The 20128-nt window shown below is 42.3% G+C and overlaps 1 protein-coding gene across 6 annotated transcripts in view; it reads left to right on the top strand.

The window, feature by feature from the left end:
- The window catches only part of ramp1 (receptor activity modifying protein 1), a 62677-nt gene that overhangs the window by 842 nt on the left and 41707 nt on the right, over positions 1-20128 (top strand). For 3 of the 6 annotated variants that reach the window (XR_005077134.1, XM_037110757.1, XM_037110760.1), the window contains exon 3: positions 133-3003. Coding sequence is in view for 4 of the 6 variants with exons in the window: in XM_037110757.1 (XP_036966652.1) it covers positions 2946-3003 (58 nt within the window). In the remaining 2 variants the exon portion in view is untranslated. Of the gene's footprint in view, positions 1-132; positions 3004-12489; positions 12792-20128 lie in introns of those variants that run through there. The other 3 variants (XR_005077135.1, XM_037110758.1, XM_037110759.1) reach the window with 3 other exon arrangements.

The following is a 20128-nucleotide window of genomic DNA, read 5'->3' on the forward strand; positions in this document are numbered from 1 at the left end:
TCTGCGGTCTTTTTAGCATTCTGTGGCAAAAACCCCTTTAGGTCCCTCAAAGTGTGAAGGTTCCTCTCAACTTTATTCCTCTTTTTATCATAGTGAAACTTTCCTCCTCGCTCTGTTCTGTTTCTTTCACAGTATTTTGTCTTGGCCTGACTGGTCCACTGGAAGAGGACAATATTCGTTGGTCTTCTCTTGGTCTCGCTGCTCTTTAGTTCCTCGGTGGTTACACAACCTTGAAATAACGTTACACACAGATATTTGTGTTTTTCTGAACCTTTTCCAGACTTCAGTGACGGACTGATCTCAGTTGTCGTCAGTTTCTTTTTTGCCATTTACCTTTCACCCCCTCTGCTGCCTTTTCTTTGTGAAGCCTCCCACTGGTAGTTTTGTTGCCTCTGCGTCATCCACTCTGACCTCAGTCTGTCCCTGCGGACCTGACTCTGTTTCAGTGGGAGATGGTTCGACAGGTTTTTCCATTAAGTTATTTGATTTTGTGAGTTTTTTTTTTTTTTTTCTTCTTTTTTGTTGCCAGCAGCATCAATAGATGAGTCATCTTCAGGCCTTTTCATCCAAATGAATGCGTCTCATCACGCTGGGTTCAAAGCAAAGTGCAGCAACATTTTTATAAACTTTAAATGGCACTGACATGTTATGTTTCCTGTTATTAGTCTTTGAAATGAAAGGACAAATACTCAATATAACTAGAGTATGATGTCTATATTTCAATGGGAAACAAATTAGGTCCTCTCTACTTCTTGGATGTGCTTAAATGATCCAAAGAAAGCAAGGCAAACTCACCGTCCTCCACCCGAGTCAGTCATAACAGTAACTTCTTGTTGAGATCACAAAGTTTTCAAAGAGACATCTTTAATATTTCCAGTATCTTGAGTCTTGAGTTTAACATAGTTGACATCATATAGCTTCAGTAAAGAGTTAGAACACACTGATGCACAATAAAACAGATTAAATCAGGAGAGGATGCAGTTTAATCTTCAGCTCCGAGGGCTCTACTGAGAGATTTTGTGACGGAGGGACGTCCGCCCCGAACAGCAGCAAGATTAATCTCCCCATGAAGTGCAGACACTGGTGCTGGTGGCGGCTGATGAATCTCCTGAAACAGATGGAGTGATAAAGGTGATGAAACCTGGAGGTGGAGGAAGCAAAACGGCAGCATGAAGGTGTGTCTCTGTGCTACTGGATAGATGTGACCGGCTGCTGTGAACAGCTACTATCTCAAGTGATGAGAGGAATGAATGACGGGATGGTGTGAGGAGTGAACTGCAAGATCAGTCTTCCTGCCTGAACGCTTGCTCGAGCTCCATTCGTAATCGTATCACACACACAGAGCTGAATCAACTTATGAGGGCAAACAAGAAAGTGGATTTTGATTAACCGTGGACTCAGAATGAAACGCACCACCTTGTAGATACAAATATACGTTTCTGGTTTGCTGCAGTAAAACGCAGTGAAGGGGAAATATTTGATTCTGTTTTTTTCCTCCTCTCTCATCATGAGTCGCTTTGAACTGTGTTGCTTCCAAAGGCTGAAAATATTTATCAAATAAACAACATTAATAATTGAACAATGGGACAAAGTTAATGGGCCCATACAGTCTGATCAAGAGAGGAGAAGTCATCCACCATCCTCTTGTTCTCGGACAAGGAGAGTTTCATGTTTTTATTTATCTATTTTCTTTGTTTGTGCCCGTCTGTCTTTAAGAGTGAGGAAGTGTCTGGCAGTTGTTACAGTCTTGTTTTAGGGGGTGCTGCAGCCTGTCAGCACCCCTAGTTCCTGTATCCATGGGTGTGTTTGTTTGTTATGTTTCTTCACTTTTAAGCTAAAACATGTTAAATGTCACTTAAAATTAATGTATGTGAGATCTTGCATTCTTTGATAAAGTCTAAAAAAGGATAACAAACATCAACCAAACGACCTGCAGATGAGGAAGCTGCGCTGTAATGCCTCAGTCGACCACAAGGTGGAGATGTCGCTCAGCTCTGCACACATACTGCAGCTGTCAGAGCCACAACACAGGCGGACCGACCACCTCACCACTCCTCTGAAGTCACATCTGATGCATGTTCTCCTTTCATATTATGTGGGTTAAGGAAATGAAGTGTCACCAGAAGTTGTGTGTGAATCTGTAGAACAGTTTTCTTCAGTTCACTTCAACTGTTTTTTTAAATCTTCTGTGGAAACAGAAATGTCTACAATGAAAATACAATTTGGCCAGTTAGATTTGATTAGTTCTGCCTGTATTAAATGACTTTTGTTTTGTTTGTGCAGTTTATTAATATATGAGGTGTTTTGTCATAGGCTGCTTCAGTCGCTGGTTTGTATCCGATTAACCAATGGAAAAGTACCCAAAGGAATCCCGCGCCTCCTCCCTCGTCCAAAACTCACCCTCCCCCCCTCCCCTGCTCTGTAATTGCAGAGTTTTGGGTCTGTCACCCAGATCCTCCCGTGTCCTCCCCGAGAGGAGCAGTGAACCCTGACGGTCCCTTCAGCTCGGCTCCGCGGGTCCCAGCTGGTGCGTCCCGTTGCGCACAGCGCAGTTTCCTCCAACACTGCGCGCTCCGGATTTCTCCCCCAAAACCCGTCAGGACGGCAGCTGGGAGAGACAGCGCCAACTTTACGAGTCAGTATGTCTGATGTGTGGCTGACAACGCGTCGGTGACAGGAAGACTCGGGGGAGTTCAGGTTGAGCAGGAGGCGAGGACGAGTCTTGGCTCCCCCCCCCCCTCCTCCTCCTCTCCACCCTCCTCAACCGGAGCAATTTGCGCAAGGTGTTGCGGGAGAGGCTTCAGTCGTGGCTGAGTGAACGGACCCCCGCAGTGCACTGGATGTGTTGAGATGTTACCGTGTCACTCTTTGAGCTCTTGTTAGGTGCTCGCTCCTTTCACTCCCCCGCCAAACTTCAGTCAGCGGATCGTTTTGAGGGCGACAGGATGGGATCGCAGACCGGAGCCGCTCTGCAGAAACAGACGCTCCTGTGGTTCATCATAGGTGAGTCCCAGTGTGTGTGTGTGTGTGTGTGTGTGTGTGTGTGTGTGTGTGTGTGTGTGTCAGGAGTCATGCGTTTAGTCTAAATGTTCGGAAAAATATGAAACAAATCATGAGATGTGACGACACAGAACCAGTTCGGGTCACTTATGACGTCGACTCTTCACGTTTTTGATCACTTTCCTTCACATCTAGAGCCAACGAGAGGAATCCCCACAGTACTGATGGTTTTTAAGACTTATGGGTGAATATCGGTTTTAAACAAGTTTGATGTTCAAAACTACCAATATAATGAAATGCAATATTTCCACTGGAGCTCTGTTTTCAGAGGACAATCACATTAAAGGGGCACTATGTGGTTTTGGAGAAGAAATCCAAACTCAGAGTTTTAATGATATAAAAGTATAAATGTAAATGTATTAATGTGCATATCATTTATGTTTTCCATCACTGAATAAACAAGCTGTTCTCAGAGGAAAATAAAGAACACTGTTTGAGGCTGGAAAAGGTGGCAGGGTCCGCCACATAAAAACAAAATATAACAGTATGAAACTGTGTTGTTCTTTAAGGTCAGTTTTGTTTATTCAGTTTATTTAGTCATGAACACAAAGACTGTTTGTTTATTAAGTTTTTCTAGGCATTAAAAAACTCAGTCAGTGAGGATCTTTCTCCTCTGATTAAAATTTCTACCCCAATAATGCGATTTGGCATAATGCACCTAAAAGTTCAAGTCAATATGAGCCAAATCAAGTCGCTGCCTTCAGAAGTTAAAACCTTATATATCTTAATATATTTATAATAACACTTCCAGCTGTGTTTTCTTGCAGTCTCTCCGAATGGCCCAGGAAGTTTAAAGAGGCACTTTGTAGTTTTAGAGAAGAAACTCTCAGAAACTAAGAAGTTTAATGTTTAAAATATTAATGAGGTGATGATACAAACTCTGTATTTATTCTCTTCCATAACTAAATAATCAAGCTGTCCTCAGAGGGAAATACAGTCTCCAGAACACTGTTTGAAGCTGGAAAGGTGGCAGGGTCCGCCACATGTAGATGAAGTAAAACTGTGTGTTGTCCTTTAAGGTCACTTTGTTTATTCAGTCACGAAAATGAAGAGTTTGTGTATTCAGTATAAGACGTAAAACAAATCTCTGCTGTTTGGTTGTACGGAACATCAAACTTGTTTTTGATCAAAATTCACTCATTTGGCTCAAAGTTTTAATATGCATATTAGGGATTCGCCTCTCTTTGTGAGGGAAAAAGGTCAAAAACCTCATTAGTATAACCTTTCATAACTTTAATCTCCTCGTCGACATTAAAATACTTTGAGGTCATATTTTATTGCTATATAGTCAGGGAGTTTTTTTTTAATGATGTGATATGAGATTTATTATAGGTTCCAGTCACACTATGCAGTGAAGTGCAAACAATTCATTTGTTTATAGAGAAGATGAGCAGCAGGACAGATGGGAAGCTGCAGTCTTTAAACACAAATCTATAAACGATGGCACCAAGAGAGAGGTGAAAGTCTCTGGCCCTTAATCTGTACAGCCAAGACAGACTTGTTCAGCTGTGTTTTATCGATTAAAGGTCAAATAATGACACTCTCTTCTTACAAATAAGAGCTTTAATCAATTGTTTGTTTGGTTCCATGTTTGGAAGAGGATTAGTATCTGTTTTTCCTCCTCATCTGAATGTGAAGATAAACCGTCGAATTTGCTTTTAACTGTATTTATAATTCTTAAAAACAAAACCAAACATTCATTAAATACCACCCACACTCTTCATCTCTAACCTGAGAAGTTAACTTTTTAATTATAATATTCTTGCTGTTTTTTTTTTTTTTTTTTAAAAAGTAGGAGATTTGTCCAGAGTTCCCAGTTCAGCTGCTTTTGTTGACTCATTTTAACATCTTGAGGTCGCAGTAAGTTCAGACTGGAGGTAACGCTCTTGTCTTTGCTCGGAGGTCAGAATACATCGAGGTGGCTGTGCTGAATATACATCTGATTTAATGACGATGAGAAGTCCAGAGGTCAAAACTCGCTCTGAGGTCTTTCTCTTTCTCTTCGCCGTGCAGAACGAGCGAGGAGGTGGAAACCATCGGGTCACACTTTCAATAAGGAGGATGTAACAATACAGCGCTGCTCATTATTTCTGTAAGGAAGAAAAAAAGCGCTCTGACATCCAGAGAACCTGATCCTGCCGCGGCGCGTTTAACTTAATCAGTTTAACGGGTGGGTGTATAAGCTCCTCTCTCATTGGAGTGGCAGCATTCGTGCAATTATGTAGTTTTATCAGGTCGTTATCAGGTCAGTGCAATCACGCTTCCCTAATACAGCAGATACTGAGGCATGTTTGCTCAGTTGGGAGTTTTATGAACAAGACAAATATACGTGTAGGACAGTCGCGTCTGTCGTTCAACCTGGGAAACAACTACAGTGAAAAGGAATGAATGATCTGTATTTATGTATGTATCCATCTGTTAGCAGCTGTCAGCCACAGACGTGTTGTTGACCAAAGAGAAGAGCGACTTGAGGAATATATCCAGACTGGAATTAAACCAGATATATTTCGGGGTGGCCCGTCGACCCAGTTATTAAGGCGCTGACCGTGAACCTTTGTTACACATCGTTCGTCTTTCTCTCCCCTCATCTACCGTCATACACTAACGATCAGTCGGGGATGTTGGGATATGGGTGCTAGCTGTATACACGTGTGCTTTGAACAACAAAGTAATGCTGCTTCTGTTTCAAGGAGACAGTCTTTGGTTAACGAAAACAGTAATTAGCATTAATAAGGCACTGCGGTGCCACAGTGGTGTGTTGCAGGCTACACTTTCATTTAACAGGTTGCATTTTGTTAAGACGGTTAAAAACGCAGCTCTTTAATCGTGAACATTTAACTCTTCCAGGTCACAATCAGTCGGGTTATTCTTGTTTGGATTAATTTATAACTTCTGCAGAAGCTACGTGTGAACGGTTGAAAAGCTCAAACCATTGTACAAAAGGGAGATGGAGTGTGTAGCCGGTGTCTTTGCTTCTTCAGACTTTTATACTGGAGTTACTGATTCAATCAGTTGCTTTTAGAGCTGGAGTTCCCCCCACTGCTGACTGAGAGCACTGTTTGACAGCCCGGCCTCTGATTCCTAGTGCGTTACTTCCTCTTACTTCAAGACTGCCAAAAAAACCCAGAAACAATTGTGATGTTTCATCATTCATTTCAAGTATTCACTTAAGGCTGCTTTAGTCTTTGTCCCGTTGGTTATTTCACAAAGGTTAGCAACAAAGTAGCAACAACTGTCAGCACAGTAAAGGAAACTGTTGTACTGTTCTTTGTTAAGCACCTTGCTGTTAAAGGGGCACTATGTAGTTATGGAGGAGAATTATTTTTTAATATTTCTATTAATCAGGTAATAATACAAACTCAGAAATATTTGTTTGTTCCGTAAGTGAATAAACAAGCTGATCTTAGAGGGAAATAAGGTCCCAGAAGTCTGTTTGAAGCTGGAAAGGTGGCAGGGTCCGCCACATATAAACAAAGTTAAACAGTATGAAGCTTTTCGTATACTGAGTTTATTCAGTGATGAAAACAAAGAGAGTTTGTGTACCTAGTTTGTTTAAAAACAAGACCATAGAGCTGTGGCTGAAGATTACTGGAGGGTTATAAGCTACTGTGGTGTAGCTACTATATCTTCTATCATCTTCTATCATCAATACATGTTTTGTGAAGCATCAGTGGAAAAGTTTGCATATGCAGACCGTACAGAAGTTCATTCAAACTGTGGTCTGTCTGATATCGATGTGTTGTGCATACTGTATCATAGGCAGCTGGATGTGTTTCAGTTTCACAAGCCTCATAACGTTGTTCCAGAACCATCAATGCAACTTAACAGAAAAAGTGACGGACACGGGATCTTTGAGGTTGGAACGAGCGGTTGTGGCTGAGTGTGCTACACATGGGGCTTTTAATCAGGAGAGTGGATATCGAGAACAGAAAAATCATAGATCACGTGTCTTTACATTTTTTCTGCCAGGTTTAGGCAAAAAATATGCTCGGTTAGGTTTAGAAAAAGATGGTTTGGGTTAAAATAGATCTTTTCAGTTGCAGCAGAGCACCATTAATTATGACGTCCTTGGAACAGGACTCATCTTTGATCTGCTTTTCAATTTGACCACTCAGCTTAGAAAATATGATATTCTTGAACTTATTACAGCAAGTATGAATATTTCAGACAAACTGAACGAAGCTATTTGAATCAGCAATATTATAATTTCCACCTCTAGTCTGCTGGATCCATGTGTGTGATCAGAGTGCTGGATGTGATTCCCTTTATTAAGCATTGCCAACTATCACAGAACGTATGATGTGACCACTCAGCTGATACAGACACATCTGTCCCTCTGCTCTCCAGAACGTGTGATCTGACACTTACTGTATGAAAGACATCCAGCTCACTCGGGTTCATTCCTCGACCTCCAACACCACCGCTGACCACTAAATGCTTCAACTTCATCTGAACTGTAATGCGAGTCTCACCACTAACCCCAAAACTGACCGTCTAACATCATCCTGAAAAATGTTTCCGGTATCCGTTTACACTTCTGGTTGTTTTGTAAAAACTTGTTTCAGACTTCTCATTGTTTATGAAAAAAAAAAAAAAGGAAAATTAGCACACAAAAAAACCCACCGAACTGCTGTTTGCTCTCCAACAGAAAGTGTTCCGGTGAGCTTCCTCTGCTCTTTGGCCCTTGTTTCCTGTTACAAAGGCTCTGTGTAGGTGTGCTGTGTTTATCGAGAGACAAAGTTATGACTCATCACAGCAGCACCATCGTTACTGTTCCACCACATCCCCATCCAAAAGTTTTCCTCTAAAGAAAAAAAAAAATCATTGTTTTTTCTTACATCCCATGATTATCCCTCATTCAAGGCGGTTTCATTCATCCTTGCAGGATCCATTTACTCTGTCAGTCTTACAGGCACATTTGTAAAATCAATGGCAGGCTTTAATCAACAGCTCACAGCTGATATCAATCAAAATAAACTGTGCTGTTTAAGTCATCATTTGTGCCACGACAGAAGCCACTTTTACCTTTTCTTTCCTGGTAATTTATTTCTTGGCCAAGCGAGTCCTGGACGGATAAAGGGAGAGGACTCTTTTGCTCTTTCACATAGATATGAAGGGATTGGCACTGAGAGGCACGTTAATCCTCTTTTCCCCCCGACATGATCGTCTTTCATCCGTCGGCTCAGGATTCAATATGAATTCAGTTGAAATATTTCACACAGGCAGACACAAACACACACACAAGCTACTGACTAGACAGCAAGTGAAGTGACCAAAGGGGAATACCTTGTGGAGCAGCTCAGGGGAAAACATCTGGGCGACTCTGACAGTTTGACTGAACGTCCTGGAAGCAATCATCGTGGCTCATGTCGGGCGCTCCGGCCGAGGTTGGAGACTCGGAGCGGGTCATGAGACAACGTCTGGTGTCTCAAGAGCAAGCAGTCTGCTACTTTGTTTTAATAAGTCCTGGTTTAGGGCGAGCATTTATCAATTCCTCTTCCATGATGAGAAAAGTTATTAAAAGAAAAGCTCGAGGTAATTAATTTTTGTTTCAGCGGCTTCGTTCAGGATCAACCAGGCTCCCACCAGGAAATGCAGCTGATTTAATTTCAGCTTCTTGCAGATCTGTCTCATTAAAATACTCCTGATGAACTCTTATCGTTACCTCCCGTTCATGCTGGCCATGAAGTGAAGCCCATCACTAATGTCAGACTTCAGCAGTGTGAGTTCAAATCAAAAACGCATATCGTTGCGACAAACCAACATGTGAAGACCGACACAGATCTCTCTTCACTGCTGCTCAACAAAACAAAGCTGGAAATGTAACTGTAAAAAGGCTTTAACTTCTGACAGTACCAACTTGATTTGGCTAAACTCTGACAGAAGCCTCATAATACCTTGAACGTAAAGGTGCATTATGTAGTTTTTGGGCAAAAACTTTAGTCAGAACAGAAAAATCTTTACTGACTGACTGATTTTTTTTTAATGCTTAAACTAAATAAATAAATAAAGAAAACTTACTGGAGAAAAAAAGAGCAGGCCAGTTGTGATTAATGATACTGGTTCTGAAGAAGTTTGACCTCCCTCGGCTTGAAGGTCAATAAAGTGAGCTAACAGTAGCTTATTCAAACTCTGACACAAAACAATATGAGTGCTCATTTAGGAGTCATGTTTTAACTCTTCTTCGAGCTCTGTTTTGGTCTCTACCAATTCCTGAGGTGTATTTCTTGCTCTTTAGCTGCTAAATGCTCCAAATGTATGTTATCCTCATAAAATTTGAAGGCAATCGGCTGCCTGCTGTGGCTAAGAATAATGTTTGTTTAACACAAAACTTTTTTAGTAAAGAGCAGCTATAAGAATGCATTTTGCACAAACAAGGACTTAAGCTTCTGCCCCCAATATGTTATTGTGTAGTCCAGCATTTTTCAATTAAAATTCAATGAGAAAGGAGAAAATCACCCCAAGCAAAAATCCAGAACATCATAATGTCTAAATTGGTCAATAAATTAGTGCCATATTTACTGAAGAACACTAGTAACACTCATCATCAATGCTTGTATACAGTCCTCAAGTGACTGCTAAATCAAATAAAGTAGAATTAAAGACTAATTATAATTAAACAACACTTATTTTCAGTTTTCAAATTGGATTGCAGGGATTATAAATGATGGTGAACTCAAAGGTTATATTTCTAAATTTCCCTGGGCAGCAATCTAAAAACATACATGGGACAAATAGAAGTGTAATAATTTCTTAATATTTTATGGATTTCCCTCGGTCCACCCATTAGTGACCTTTTGGTATAGAGTATTTCTCACAGCTGGTAAAGTGAGGAGGGAAGATCACAGGGACCAGTAAATGTTTTTATCGTACTTTATCGCAGGGAAAAAATGTAACCTGCCCTTCAACTTACGTCTTTGTACTCCCAATGTTTCTTCAAGTCAAGAGCAGGAGACAAGAAACAGACTCCCTGATGATGAACTGCTGCATATTTCCTCGAAGAGATAAGCGTTTGTTGCATCAGTGTGAAAAGATTTGACTGTTGATTAAAAAGAAAAACAAAAAACTACTTCGCTGGTAGTTTTTTGGCTGACGTCCTGCAGCAGCAGCAGCAGCAGCAGCAGCAGCAGCAGGCGTGGATGTCTGACAACAGAGAGGAGGCTGAGAGAGAAGCTGACTTCACCCCCTCCGCTGCTCACAGACACATTTTGTGAGTCTGTGATGTCGGCACCAGAGATAATCATGTTAATTTCTGTCAGGTTTCTGCCCCCAGTTAAGCTCCCCTCTGTGTAGATAACATGGATTTTATATTTAAAAAAAAAAAAAAAAAAGCAGCAGCTCTTCTGGTGTGAAGGACTCGAGGGGACGTTTTTAAGAATCTATATAAATCAGTAGAGAGAGAGAGAGAGAGAGAGAGAGCGAGGACAATGACAGGAAGAAAGCAGTCTAACAAGACAGAGAGAGATAAATGAGGTAGGTGGGGCTGGATGGTGAAAGTTTTAATAGCGCTGATATATATCTCCGTCTGTTTGCCGTGCTGTGTGTTTCCTGGTGTGTGTGTGTTTATGTACATCCTGTGCGCCCCGACCCGCCCACCGGACTTTGTCTAATTAGATAGATGGAAAACGAGGGGATGAGATGAGGAAAAACAAAACTAACAAATGGAGCCATGCCTCCTTTTGATGGAGCTGTTTTCAACATTTAATATTAGATAACTTCCTCCTGTTGACTTCCTCTCCTCCGCCGCAAGTCTCTTTTTGCATCTCCGTCGCTGCTTTCTCAGCGAGAGTTCCTTACAGCGGAGGTAAATATAGATATTCACGGCAAAACAACAACAGCGGAAAATTCAAATATCATCCCCAGGTCATGCTTCTTCACTTCGCCGAGGCTTTTCAGCTTTTTTTTTTTTGTGAGCTGCGGCAGAGGCAGTCTGCTGCACTCCGATCAATATGTGCTCGCCGGTGAAAGAACTCTTTCCAAGTTCTCTCTCTTCAAAGATCCCATTTTGTACTGTGTTGAGCGGATTAGTGAGCCCAAAGACTCAGACTGTAATAGGCGAGCACAGAAACTGGTTTGTCTCCAGTTATGTGGAAAGAGAAAATCTAAGTGGGTGCTGAGAGTGTGTGTGTGTGTGTGTGTGTGTGTGTGTGTGTGTGAGATATCAACCGTCTGTGAACAACTCCGCCTAATTAGTTGCAGATCTTTTGGTAAATCTCAAACGTCTCTCTTGTCACAGTCTCTAAATTAACAAACTACCCATTTTGTGTGTGTGTGTGTGTGTGTGTGTGTGTGTACACTTGATGTATTTATCCGTTTGGATCCCCATTAACCACAACCAACGTACTCTTGTTTTGATTCCACACACTACACAGTCAGTATTATAGCCCACTCGCTCAACCTGCTGTTGATTTCGCACCTCCATTGACTAGTTTTAAATGTTGGCTGCAAACTTTTCCCTCATGAATTAATGATTCCTTCAGTATCCGAGCACTGCAGCCACAGAACAGTTCAGGTATTCAGTAATCTCTCAATTAATAAGCCTACGTTGGGACACAGGCGTTTCCTGGTTATTCATTCAGCAGATGTGGCGCGACATTAGCATTCATGTTGTGTTGAGTTCACCTGATGAATGCAAATCCAGTATTCACTTTCCTTTCATAGCTCCTTTCAGCACTCTGGTTACTCCACAGAGAAGTATCTGGTCTTTTTAGCAGCCCAGATGCTCCACGATGTTCACCAGCTATCTTTTTTCTGCCTGCTTTAAGTTGATGTGCAGGTTTTTGTTTGTTTTTCTTTTGTTAAAATCGTTGAGACTCAACCAAAACACAAAAGTTGTGAATTGTAAAAAACAAAACAGTTTGCTGAAAGAAGCGTCAGCCCTCTGTACCAGCTCATAACCAGTTTAAAGTTCCTCGTTGGACGTTTAACTAAACTTGATAGACTTAAAACTATATATTAGTATTTGCATTATTATTGTCAACATAAACAGTGAGCTGATCTTTCACAATTGTAATATTTCTTAATAAATCTGACCACAAAGATCCTTTTACTGGTACCCAGTTGGTACTCACTGACGCACTGTTTTAGCAATGATGTATAATTAATGGCTGCTTCTCCACACTACATCTACGCAAGTAGCAGCGTTCTTATTTTTTTTCTTTTATAAGAATTGTACCAGAAGCTGTGAGCATAACTCCCCCTCGCCCTCCGATCCCAAGACGTCAGCCCCCTCATTGAGACCCGGAGAGTAGATTTTACAGTCCATTTATCCGGGCCGCTGCTCTCATACATTACATTTAACCTTACGTAACAGCGACATAGCGAGCCTGTCGTCGTGCTACACTCAACCAGTGCATCAGGCTGGAATTTTTCTTTTGAAGAATTTCTTTTTTCTTTTTTTTTTTCTCACTGCAATTTCTGCTTCAACAGAAAGTACAACGCCGACATGTCAAAGTGCGCCCACAAGATCCAGAGCTCGTGACACGCAGTCATGTACAGACAGCAAGAGGCCTGAAAGGGATTTCTCCAAACATTTATCCAAGCAGACTGGTCAAATAGTAACACATCGGTATTTATAGCAATGACCTGAGGGAGGAGTGGCTCAGGCATGGAGACTTGTGCACAACGCTGGAAGTCGGGATCTGTCTCTTTCTGCCGCAGTTCTTGTACCGCCGACCGCGGAGCTGCTCAGCTGGAGCGGTTTGTGGCTTCTGGGCTACAGCACAGGACAGCAGGAGGCTCAGTCACTTCTAACTCTGCACCGCGTACGACTGTGGAATCAGCATTTTTTAGTTCCACTACCTGCTGGGAACACAGAAGAAGAGCGTAGAATTATTCAGAGACAGATATTATTCCTACGGCCTTTTACATCCAAGAAGAACTTGAACTGTGGATGATTGTGCTGGATGTTGGCAGTGGATATAAACTGTGATGGTCCAACTCTGACATCATTTCTAGTGATACTGAAGAGTTGTATTATGTTTAACATGGTATTCTGTAGGTTAGGATTAGGATACTAATGACACACTAACTTGAAGATGATGAGTGGCGAATTTAGACATTATTCATTCATTCATCAAACCTTTATTTACACACAAGATGCAGTCAGGTAGAGTTTGGAGTGGAGCTCAGACTCCATCCAAGCACAAACTGCCCCAAGAGACTGTTAACTGATCCCAACCTGAACTGCGTCATTGTCTGCTTTGACGATTCAATCAAAATGCCTCCATCCCGCTGATCCCCCCACACTCTCCTGACGAGAACTTTTGCTCCCCCCGACACTATCCAGAGATGCCGGTTTGGTGTTGAGTATCCCCTGTTAGAACTTTGGTAAACCTGGATTTGCAGCATGCTGCTCGTGTATTGGATTAGGTGTATGAATGTTAAAATGAGAGGAAGCTCTGAAGTGTGACTGGGGATTGCTCAGTCAACCTTCCAGCGGCTTAATAGGTTTTTGAATAATAAATAATCTATCTCAGGGTGAGGGATTCCTGGTGGCTTTCAGTCTCCTTGGGGATTATTTTAGGTCAGGGATTTGAACTAGTGACCTTCTGTTCCTCTGTTCTGTGAGACTGGCTCCAGGTTCAGCACCCTTGTGGATATTATTTGACTTCATGGCTTGTTTATCCCCCGTTGGCAAATTTATGTAGGATTTTCTGTATATGTTTCAGACGGTCTGTTGCAGAGTGAGTAACGCACTGGAGCTGTGATGAACTGCCTTCAGTCAGCATTTTTTAATAAATCCTCTCTCTGCTGCCTGCGATGCGTAACTCACCAATTTACTGCTGGGGATTCAGTGCTAAATTGAGCCAGGCTGTGTAGAAAAATTGGACTGAATGAAAGCATCTGGTTTTGTCCATTTGAATTGGAGCGGCTGTTAATTTTCCTAGATGTGGATTTAAACACAAACATTTGTAGCAGCAGAAGAGGAAGAAGAAGAAGCAGCAGAAAAGCTCCCAATAAATTACCATTTAGATCGTATCTGTCGGCCAGTGCAAAGAGGAGTCATGTCCATACATTTACTGTTAATCTCTCCCTCCTGACAGCGTTTAAACCAAGATGGATCTGAGCGGCGGCTTCAGTAACACACTGGGTGTCATCTCCTCACTGTAGCTGTGTGTAGATCCAGACAAATGGCCCACCTGCTCCACACTGATCGCCTCGTTTTACGGCTCATATGTCTGTGGCCGTCCTGCCTTTGACCTCAGGTAACTGAGGCGCAGCATCACCTTCACGGAGCTTTTTATTGCCCGGCCGACACGTCCTGTAAAATGTTCACCTCCTATGGAAATGGGGGATGTATAAAAGCGCTCATCCTCTCCCTCCACCGCTCTCTGTCAAATTGATCTTGCAGGAATACGAGCTACAACTGAGTTAAACATCACTTAATATCATCAAAAGTTCTTCCTCTCTGCCTCTCTTTCATCACTCTCTTTATCCCAGTAGCTCTTCTTTTTATCACCACAGCTCTTTTCTCTGCACATTAACCTGTTTCATAGCTGGTCACGATTGGTGTGTGCTCACGCAATTGTGTGTGTGTGTGTTTACGCTTGTGTGGTATGCGTGTATGTGTGCACACTGGCAGAGCAGTAACCCAGTTTTCACTGTCACGCCTCAGCAAATAATGAGCAGCGTCGAGGCAATGCTAGTCAGCGAGGCGTGCGTGCATATGCATGTGTAATACTTGTGTGTGTGTGTGTGTGTGTTTGTTTGTGTATTTATGTGTGTGTGTCCGTGGCACACGCTGTGGTTTCCACTACCAAGGCGCTGAAGTGCTTGTCAGCTCCACGACGGCTAGATAATTGCTAATGGCCCTTCCACTGTGGACGGGGCACTCGCATGTATTTACACGGACGATCCACACACCAAAAATATGCGTCCATACTCGACACCCGCGCTCAGACAATGGGAGACGGTCACGCGTCGCACACATACGCAACACACAAAAGGAAACTGGAGCACGCGGCCTCACACATCACCCTGTACGTGTGAACACAGTCGTGTGAAGCACCGAGCGAGTCCGACGTGCTCTCCATGTGGTAAAGGTGCCCTTGAGCAAGACGCTCAGTGCTCGGTTGATGTCATGGGAAGATGTGGCTGTGTCTCTGCACACACACACACTGTGTGAACTGTGTTCATTTCAGTAACCTCAGTGGAAGGAATCAAATATGTAAAACAATGGAGAAAACAGGAGGGGGGAACAGTAAAATGTTCTGATGCATATAATCTATATCTGATGCAGATCCAGCGGTTTATGTGACGTGGTGAAATTATTTAAATTTTAAGTGTCAGCAGCAAGTGCAGCAAATTTATTTAAGATGTTGACCAGACAGTTTCATGTGAACAACTTCAATGGCAGCCATTTATCAGCTTAGTTTGCCACGTATTGTTTTTTTAAATTTCATTTAGCGAATCATCTCAGGAGGTCTTTCTAAACACAACTTAGTATTTTGATATCAGGTTTGTCATTTTATCGACAGTTTAGGATTGTTTCCACTGAGATATTTCCATCTAGAAATAGTATAGTTGCATTTACAGGCAGTTTTTAATCATGGTATAATAATGATAATGATACAAATCCCTAGAATTTACACCATTGTGTTAAACCAGTTTGTTGTGCATTCTAGGGCTTCTTCAGCGTTCTGCCGCCCTTTTTTTGATGAATTGCAACAAAATGGCTGCTGTCTGAAATCTCATAAAACACAGCAAATCTTGATGTAATGATGCTCTTCCCTCACAGTCAGCAGTGAACTGACTGACTGAAACTATATTGCCATCCATAGGTCAAGTAGTGGACGCTTCTGCTCAAGTGCATTATTGTACCATTTAACCTTATTCATTATTAAATCCCAGTTATCCCAGTTGGACTCGAACTCACGGTGTTGGCAGTTTTGCTGCCTTGCTTGTTGCATTAACCCAGAAACATTCATACCCACGTGATACATGTGTATGTTGTTTCAATAAAAGTCTAAACTGATCATGAAATGTCATCTCGGACTGCTGCGCTGTCTGAAGACGTCCACTGCCACATTCAGGCGTCGACACGCTGACACACCTTTAAACCTGTATGTTACATGGGGTGAGTGCATGTGCATAAATATATTCATAAGTGCACAGTTGAATGGCTGAGTGCAAAACACACACACACTGCATGATAAATGTCCATGTGTGGCCCTCCTGTGCACCTCCAAAGGAGGAACACATATGCAAACACTTCACAGCCAAAGACCTCTGCTGATGTTGCAGGTGACAGCAGCTGCTGCTTTCAAACCATGATGTTAATCTGGATACATTTTCTGGATGGGTTTTTCTTAAGTGTCTTTTGTTTTTGCGGAAGGGATCGTCTGTAGCTTTGTGATGAAGATCTTGAGAAAGCAAGAAGAGGCAGAGTAAGATGACCTTTAAAGACGATGGGTGAATGTTTGACATACAGATGTGGCCAAACTCGATAGATTGCATTTGGCCGACAGCTGATCGGAGGGCAGGAGAGACCGTGTCCACATGTGTTCTGATTTATTAAATCACTCCAGACTGCAATTAGTTGACACCGTATCCAGATTAAGAATGCTTCATTTAATATTGTTTCTATCCAGGTGTCATTCATATAAATCCGCCCAGCCCACGTCTGCTTACAAGACATTACCTTAAGAGGCAGGAGCGAGCAAAAAGATGTAAACATGTACTGTAATCTACAATCATCTGTCACTTCAAGCAGACTGGGACGCCAAGCAGACATTTTCAGGGAAAGTTCAACTAAAGGTCATGATGAAAAGGAGAATAATATTTCCCTGGACAGTGTTTCCCTTATGAACTGCTGTGAGTCGAATGATATCCTCATAATTGTTATAACTCAGACTGTTAAAGCCTCACAGTAAACTCTGGAATATTTTTGCACAAACTGAAGACTGAAGATTTTCTCCCTCACCTCTTGAAGTGAACACACATGAAGACATTATCTTTTTAATGGTCACTTCAAACAAGAGAAATGATTAAAAACAGCCTCTGTGGACTAACGCGGCGTGAGCACCATCGCCTCCCGTTGTAGAGATCATGATGTCGGCTAGTGTGTGCAGATTTTTTTTGAAAAGTGAGTTACAGAAAAATGCAACAGATGGTGACAAAACTGTACCAGCAGCTTCTTCCATCAAGCTGTGAGACCTCTCAGTTCGTTCCTTCCGTTTTGATGCACTGATGCTGCGGAAGCTCCTAGATTGCATGTTGTCGTGCTTTGTGCATGTCTCCATCTTTTGCTGTTTGTCCTGAGAGCTGATCACAGTAATAAAAACACATTTTCACTACTCGTCTGGCATCAACAACGCCACCGTAAAGCATAAGTAATGGTTTGGCTGTGCTGATTGCGGTGCAAGCGAGAATCTTTGTTGTCGTGTTGCTGACGTTTAAAAAGTGTTTGTTCGCGTTCGCCAGTACCGCTTGAGCAATTACAGGCATGGAAAAGTTACGTGTCCTCTCGGATGGAATAATGTTTCCAGTTAATAGGAAGAAACCTCGCCAGAGTAACTAAATAGCGTCGTCCATCTTTATCTCGTGATCTCTTTCATTATAGCTTGCCAGTCAGCGCCAGTCAACTGGAAGCTTTGAAAATTTAATCAACCGTTTCACAAGCATGTAAGCGGACGCGCGCTCACCCTGTATGAACAGATTGCAGGTGTAATCTGAACATCTGATGAAAATTTTACACTTAACCTTTCAAAAGGTGGGCTGGAGCGGCGTCTCGAGGAGGAGGAAAGATTGGGGTGAGGATGTTCGGAGCACTCGGCGGAGAGACGAGAGGCGGACTAAGAATAGGAAAGAAGTCGGTGACATCGGTCGCAGGGTTTCACATGTAGTCACACTGAGAGAGCGACGGCACGAGGGAGCGGGATGGAGTTATTGCAGGTTATACTTGACAGCTCCTTACTTCAGCGATTATGCATTATGCAGATGAGTCCTGGCTGAGCGTGCAGCCGGCGTAACATCGTGTTGATTTACAGCTCACCTCTCTGTGATCTTTCTTCACGCTCCCCACTCGCAGCAGTGTTCAATTAAATTACTTTTTTTTTTTTTTTTAATAAGATAAAGGGAAAATTTGCCATGTTTATGTGGATGTCCAATCAGTGTTGATGGTAAATGTAGTCAAATGAAGCAATAAATTCCACTGGGGATACCTAGTGGCCATGAAAGGTGAGTCCTCCTGCTGCAAAGTCTGTTATTCTTCTGAGACTACTGACAGAATTGATGTTAAGGAAGAACTCAGTCACCAGAATTCATGTGGGCAAGTTTATGAAACTTTAGAGTTCTTTCTGTTGGATTTACAGTTTTATGCTGTAGATTCTGTACAAACACAGCTGGTAGTTACCCTGATGTTTGGTTTTCAGCTGGAAAATGTCCCGACATCTTGTTGAAAGTATCCAGCTGTGTGTGGAAAATGTCCCTAGGTTTTGTAAAAAACATCTTCTGTCGTGTTAAAAAATTAAGTTGTGCTGCCCGCAAACATGCGTGGAAGTGTCCTGATGTCCTGTCAAAGTAAACATCTGGTTTAGGCTGGAAAATGTCATGTTTTGTTAAAACATATAAAAAATATATAGTTTTCAGCGACAAATTGTCCCAATGCCTCATTCAAAATGGTCAGTTCTTTGTTGCCAAAAAAACCTCTTTTTAGGTTCAAATCATTTACCTGGCTTCTTGTTAAAAAAACACCTGGTTTCGACCACAAATGTTGAATTTTCGACTTAGAAACATCTGGCTGTGTTGCCACAAACACGTCTGGAAATCATCCTGACTTCTCCCGAAAAATACCCGTTTTTCAGCAACGAATTGTCCTGATGTCTCGTTAAACGCAAAAATTGTCACATCCCACAATATGAGCACTTTGGATGTTACTGATGAGAACGTTTTACATCCTGGGACATCCAGAACGGTTTCGCAGCAGGAGAATGCCGCAATATAGCTCACACTGAAAGATTTAATGCTTTAAAGACGACATTCACCATCAGCTGATTGGACATCTACATAGAATATGTGAAAAGTTCTCTTTGATACTCACACTGTATCTCCCTCCTCTCTCTCCTCCCTCTGAGCTCACAATATCATGCCGCTTTTGCGAGTCCGCCAGTGTTATTACTGAGCCTTAATGAAACCTTGTTAATGCCTTGTAGACACTCAACTCTTTGTGTCCCTCCCTCTCATCCTACTGTTCTGTTTTTTGGCTAAAAGTCCGGCGACACAAAATGTCCAGTGAAAGACACAGAGGTCTCAGCTGTTTGTGGCGACGAATGTGCCCTTTGCTGGCTTAGAGGTGCTGCTGGCACTGCAGCAGAGCTGGCTTAGTGTCTGCTCTCTGATGGGATCACAGAAAAGAGAGCGAGAGAGAGAGAGAAGGGAAGAACATGGCAGTGTTGTTTTTTTCTTCATTTTGCATATTGTGTTTTGACTGAAAGATCTTTAGGTTGAAGATTTGACATGAAAGAACTGAAAATATAACTCGTAATGATAAATTTCAGGCATAATAACCCATGCGGATGGTTTGAAGGTAAATTAAAGGAGAAGGTTAAGTTAATGCAGATTGAAGCGGAGAGACACGGAGAGCGATATCGAGGCCCCTCGGCAGGAATGTGACCCTGCGGATCCTCTTTACTCTCCTCAGGGTCTCCGGTCGCTGGAGCCGACACTCGGACAAAACAACAAAAGGCGGAGGATTTATGCCTCCATTCGCCGGAGAGTTCACTCGAGAGGTTTCTGTTACTCTCCCGCTTCAACATAATCTACAGCTGTACGTTTTACTGCCGCTGCAGGCACCTAAAGCTCACAGCGGGGAGGTCACACGGTGATAAATCAACAGGGTTTGTTGTCGAAGCTGAAACAAAATGTAGTTTTGGGGAAAATAAGTCAAACGGGGAAACACACATTTGCAGATTCAACCAAAACAAGTCATATTTCACCCTGTCGACAGAAAACGGTCTTTCAATGACATGATGTGGCAAATTAATCCAAAATTATTAGCAATGGGAAAGGCTAGATAAAGGTAATGAAGGCAGCCGCAGCAGCTCTGTGATTTCACTCACAATGTTGG

This window comes from Acanthopagrus latus, chromosome 9, assembly GCF_904848185.1.
Source record: "Acanthopagrus latus isolate v.2019 chromosome 9, fAcaLat1.1, whole genome shotgun sequence".
NCBI classification, from domain to species: Eukaryota; Metazoa; Chordata; class Actinopteri; order Spariformes; family Sparidae; genus Acanthopagrus; species Acanthopagrus latus.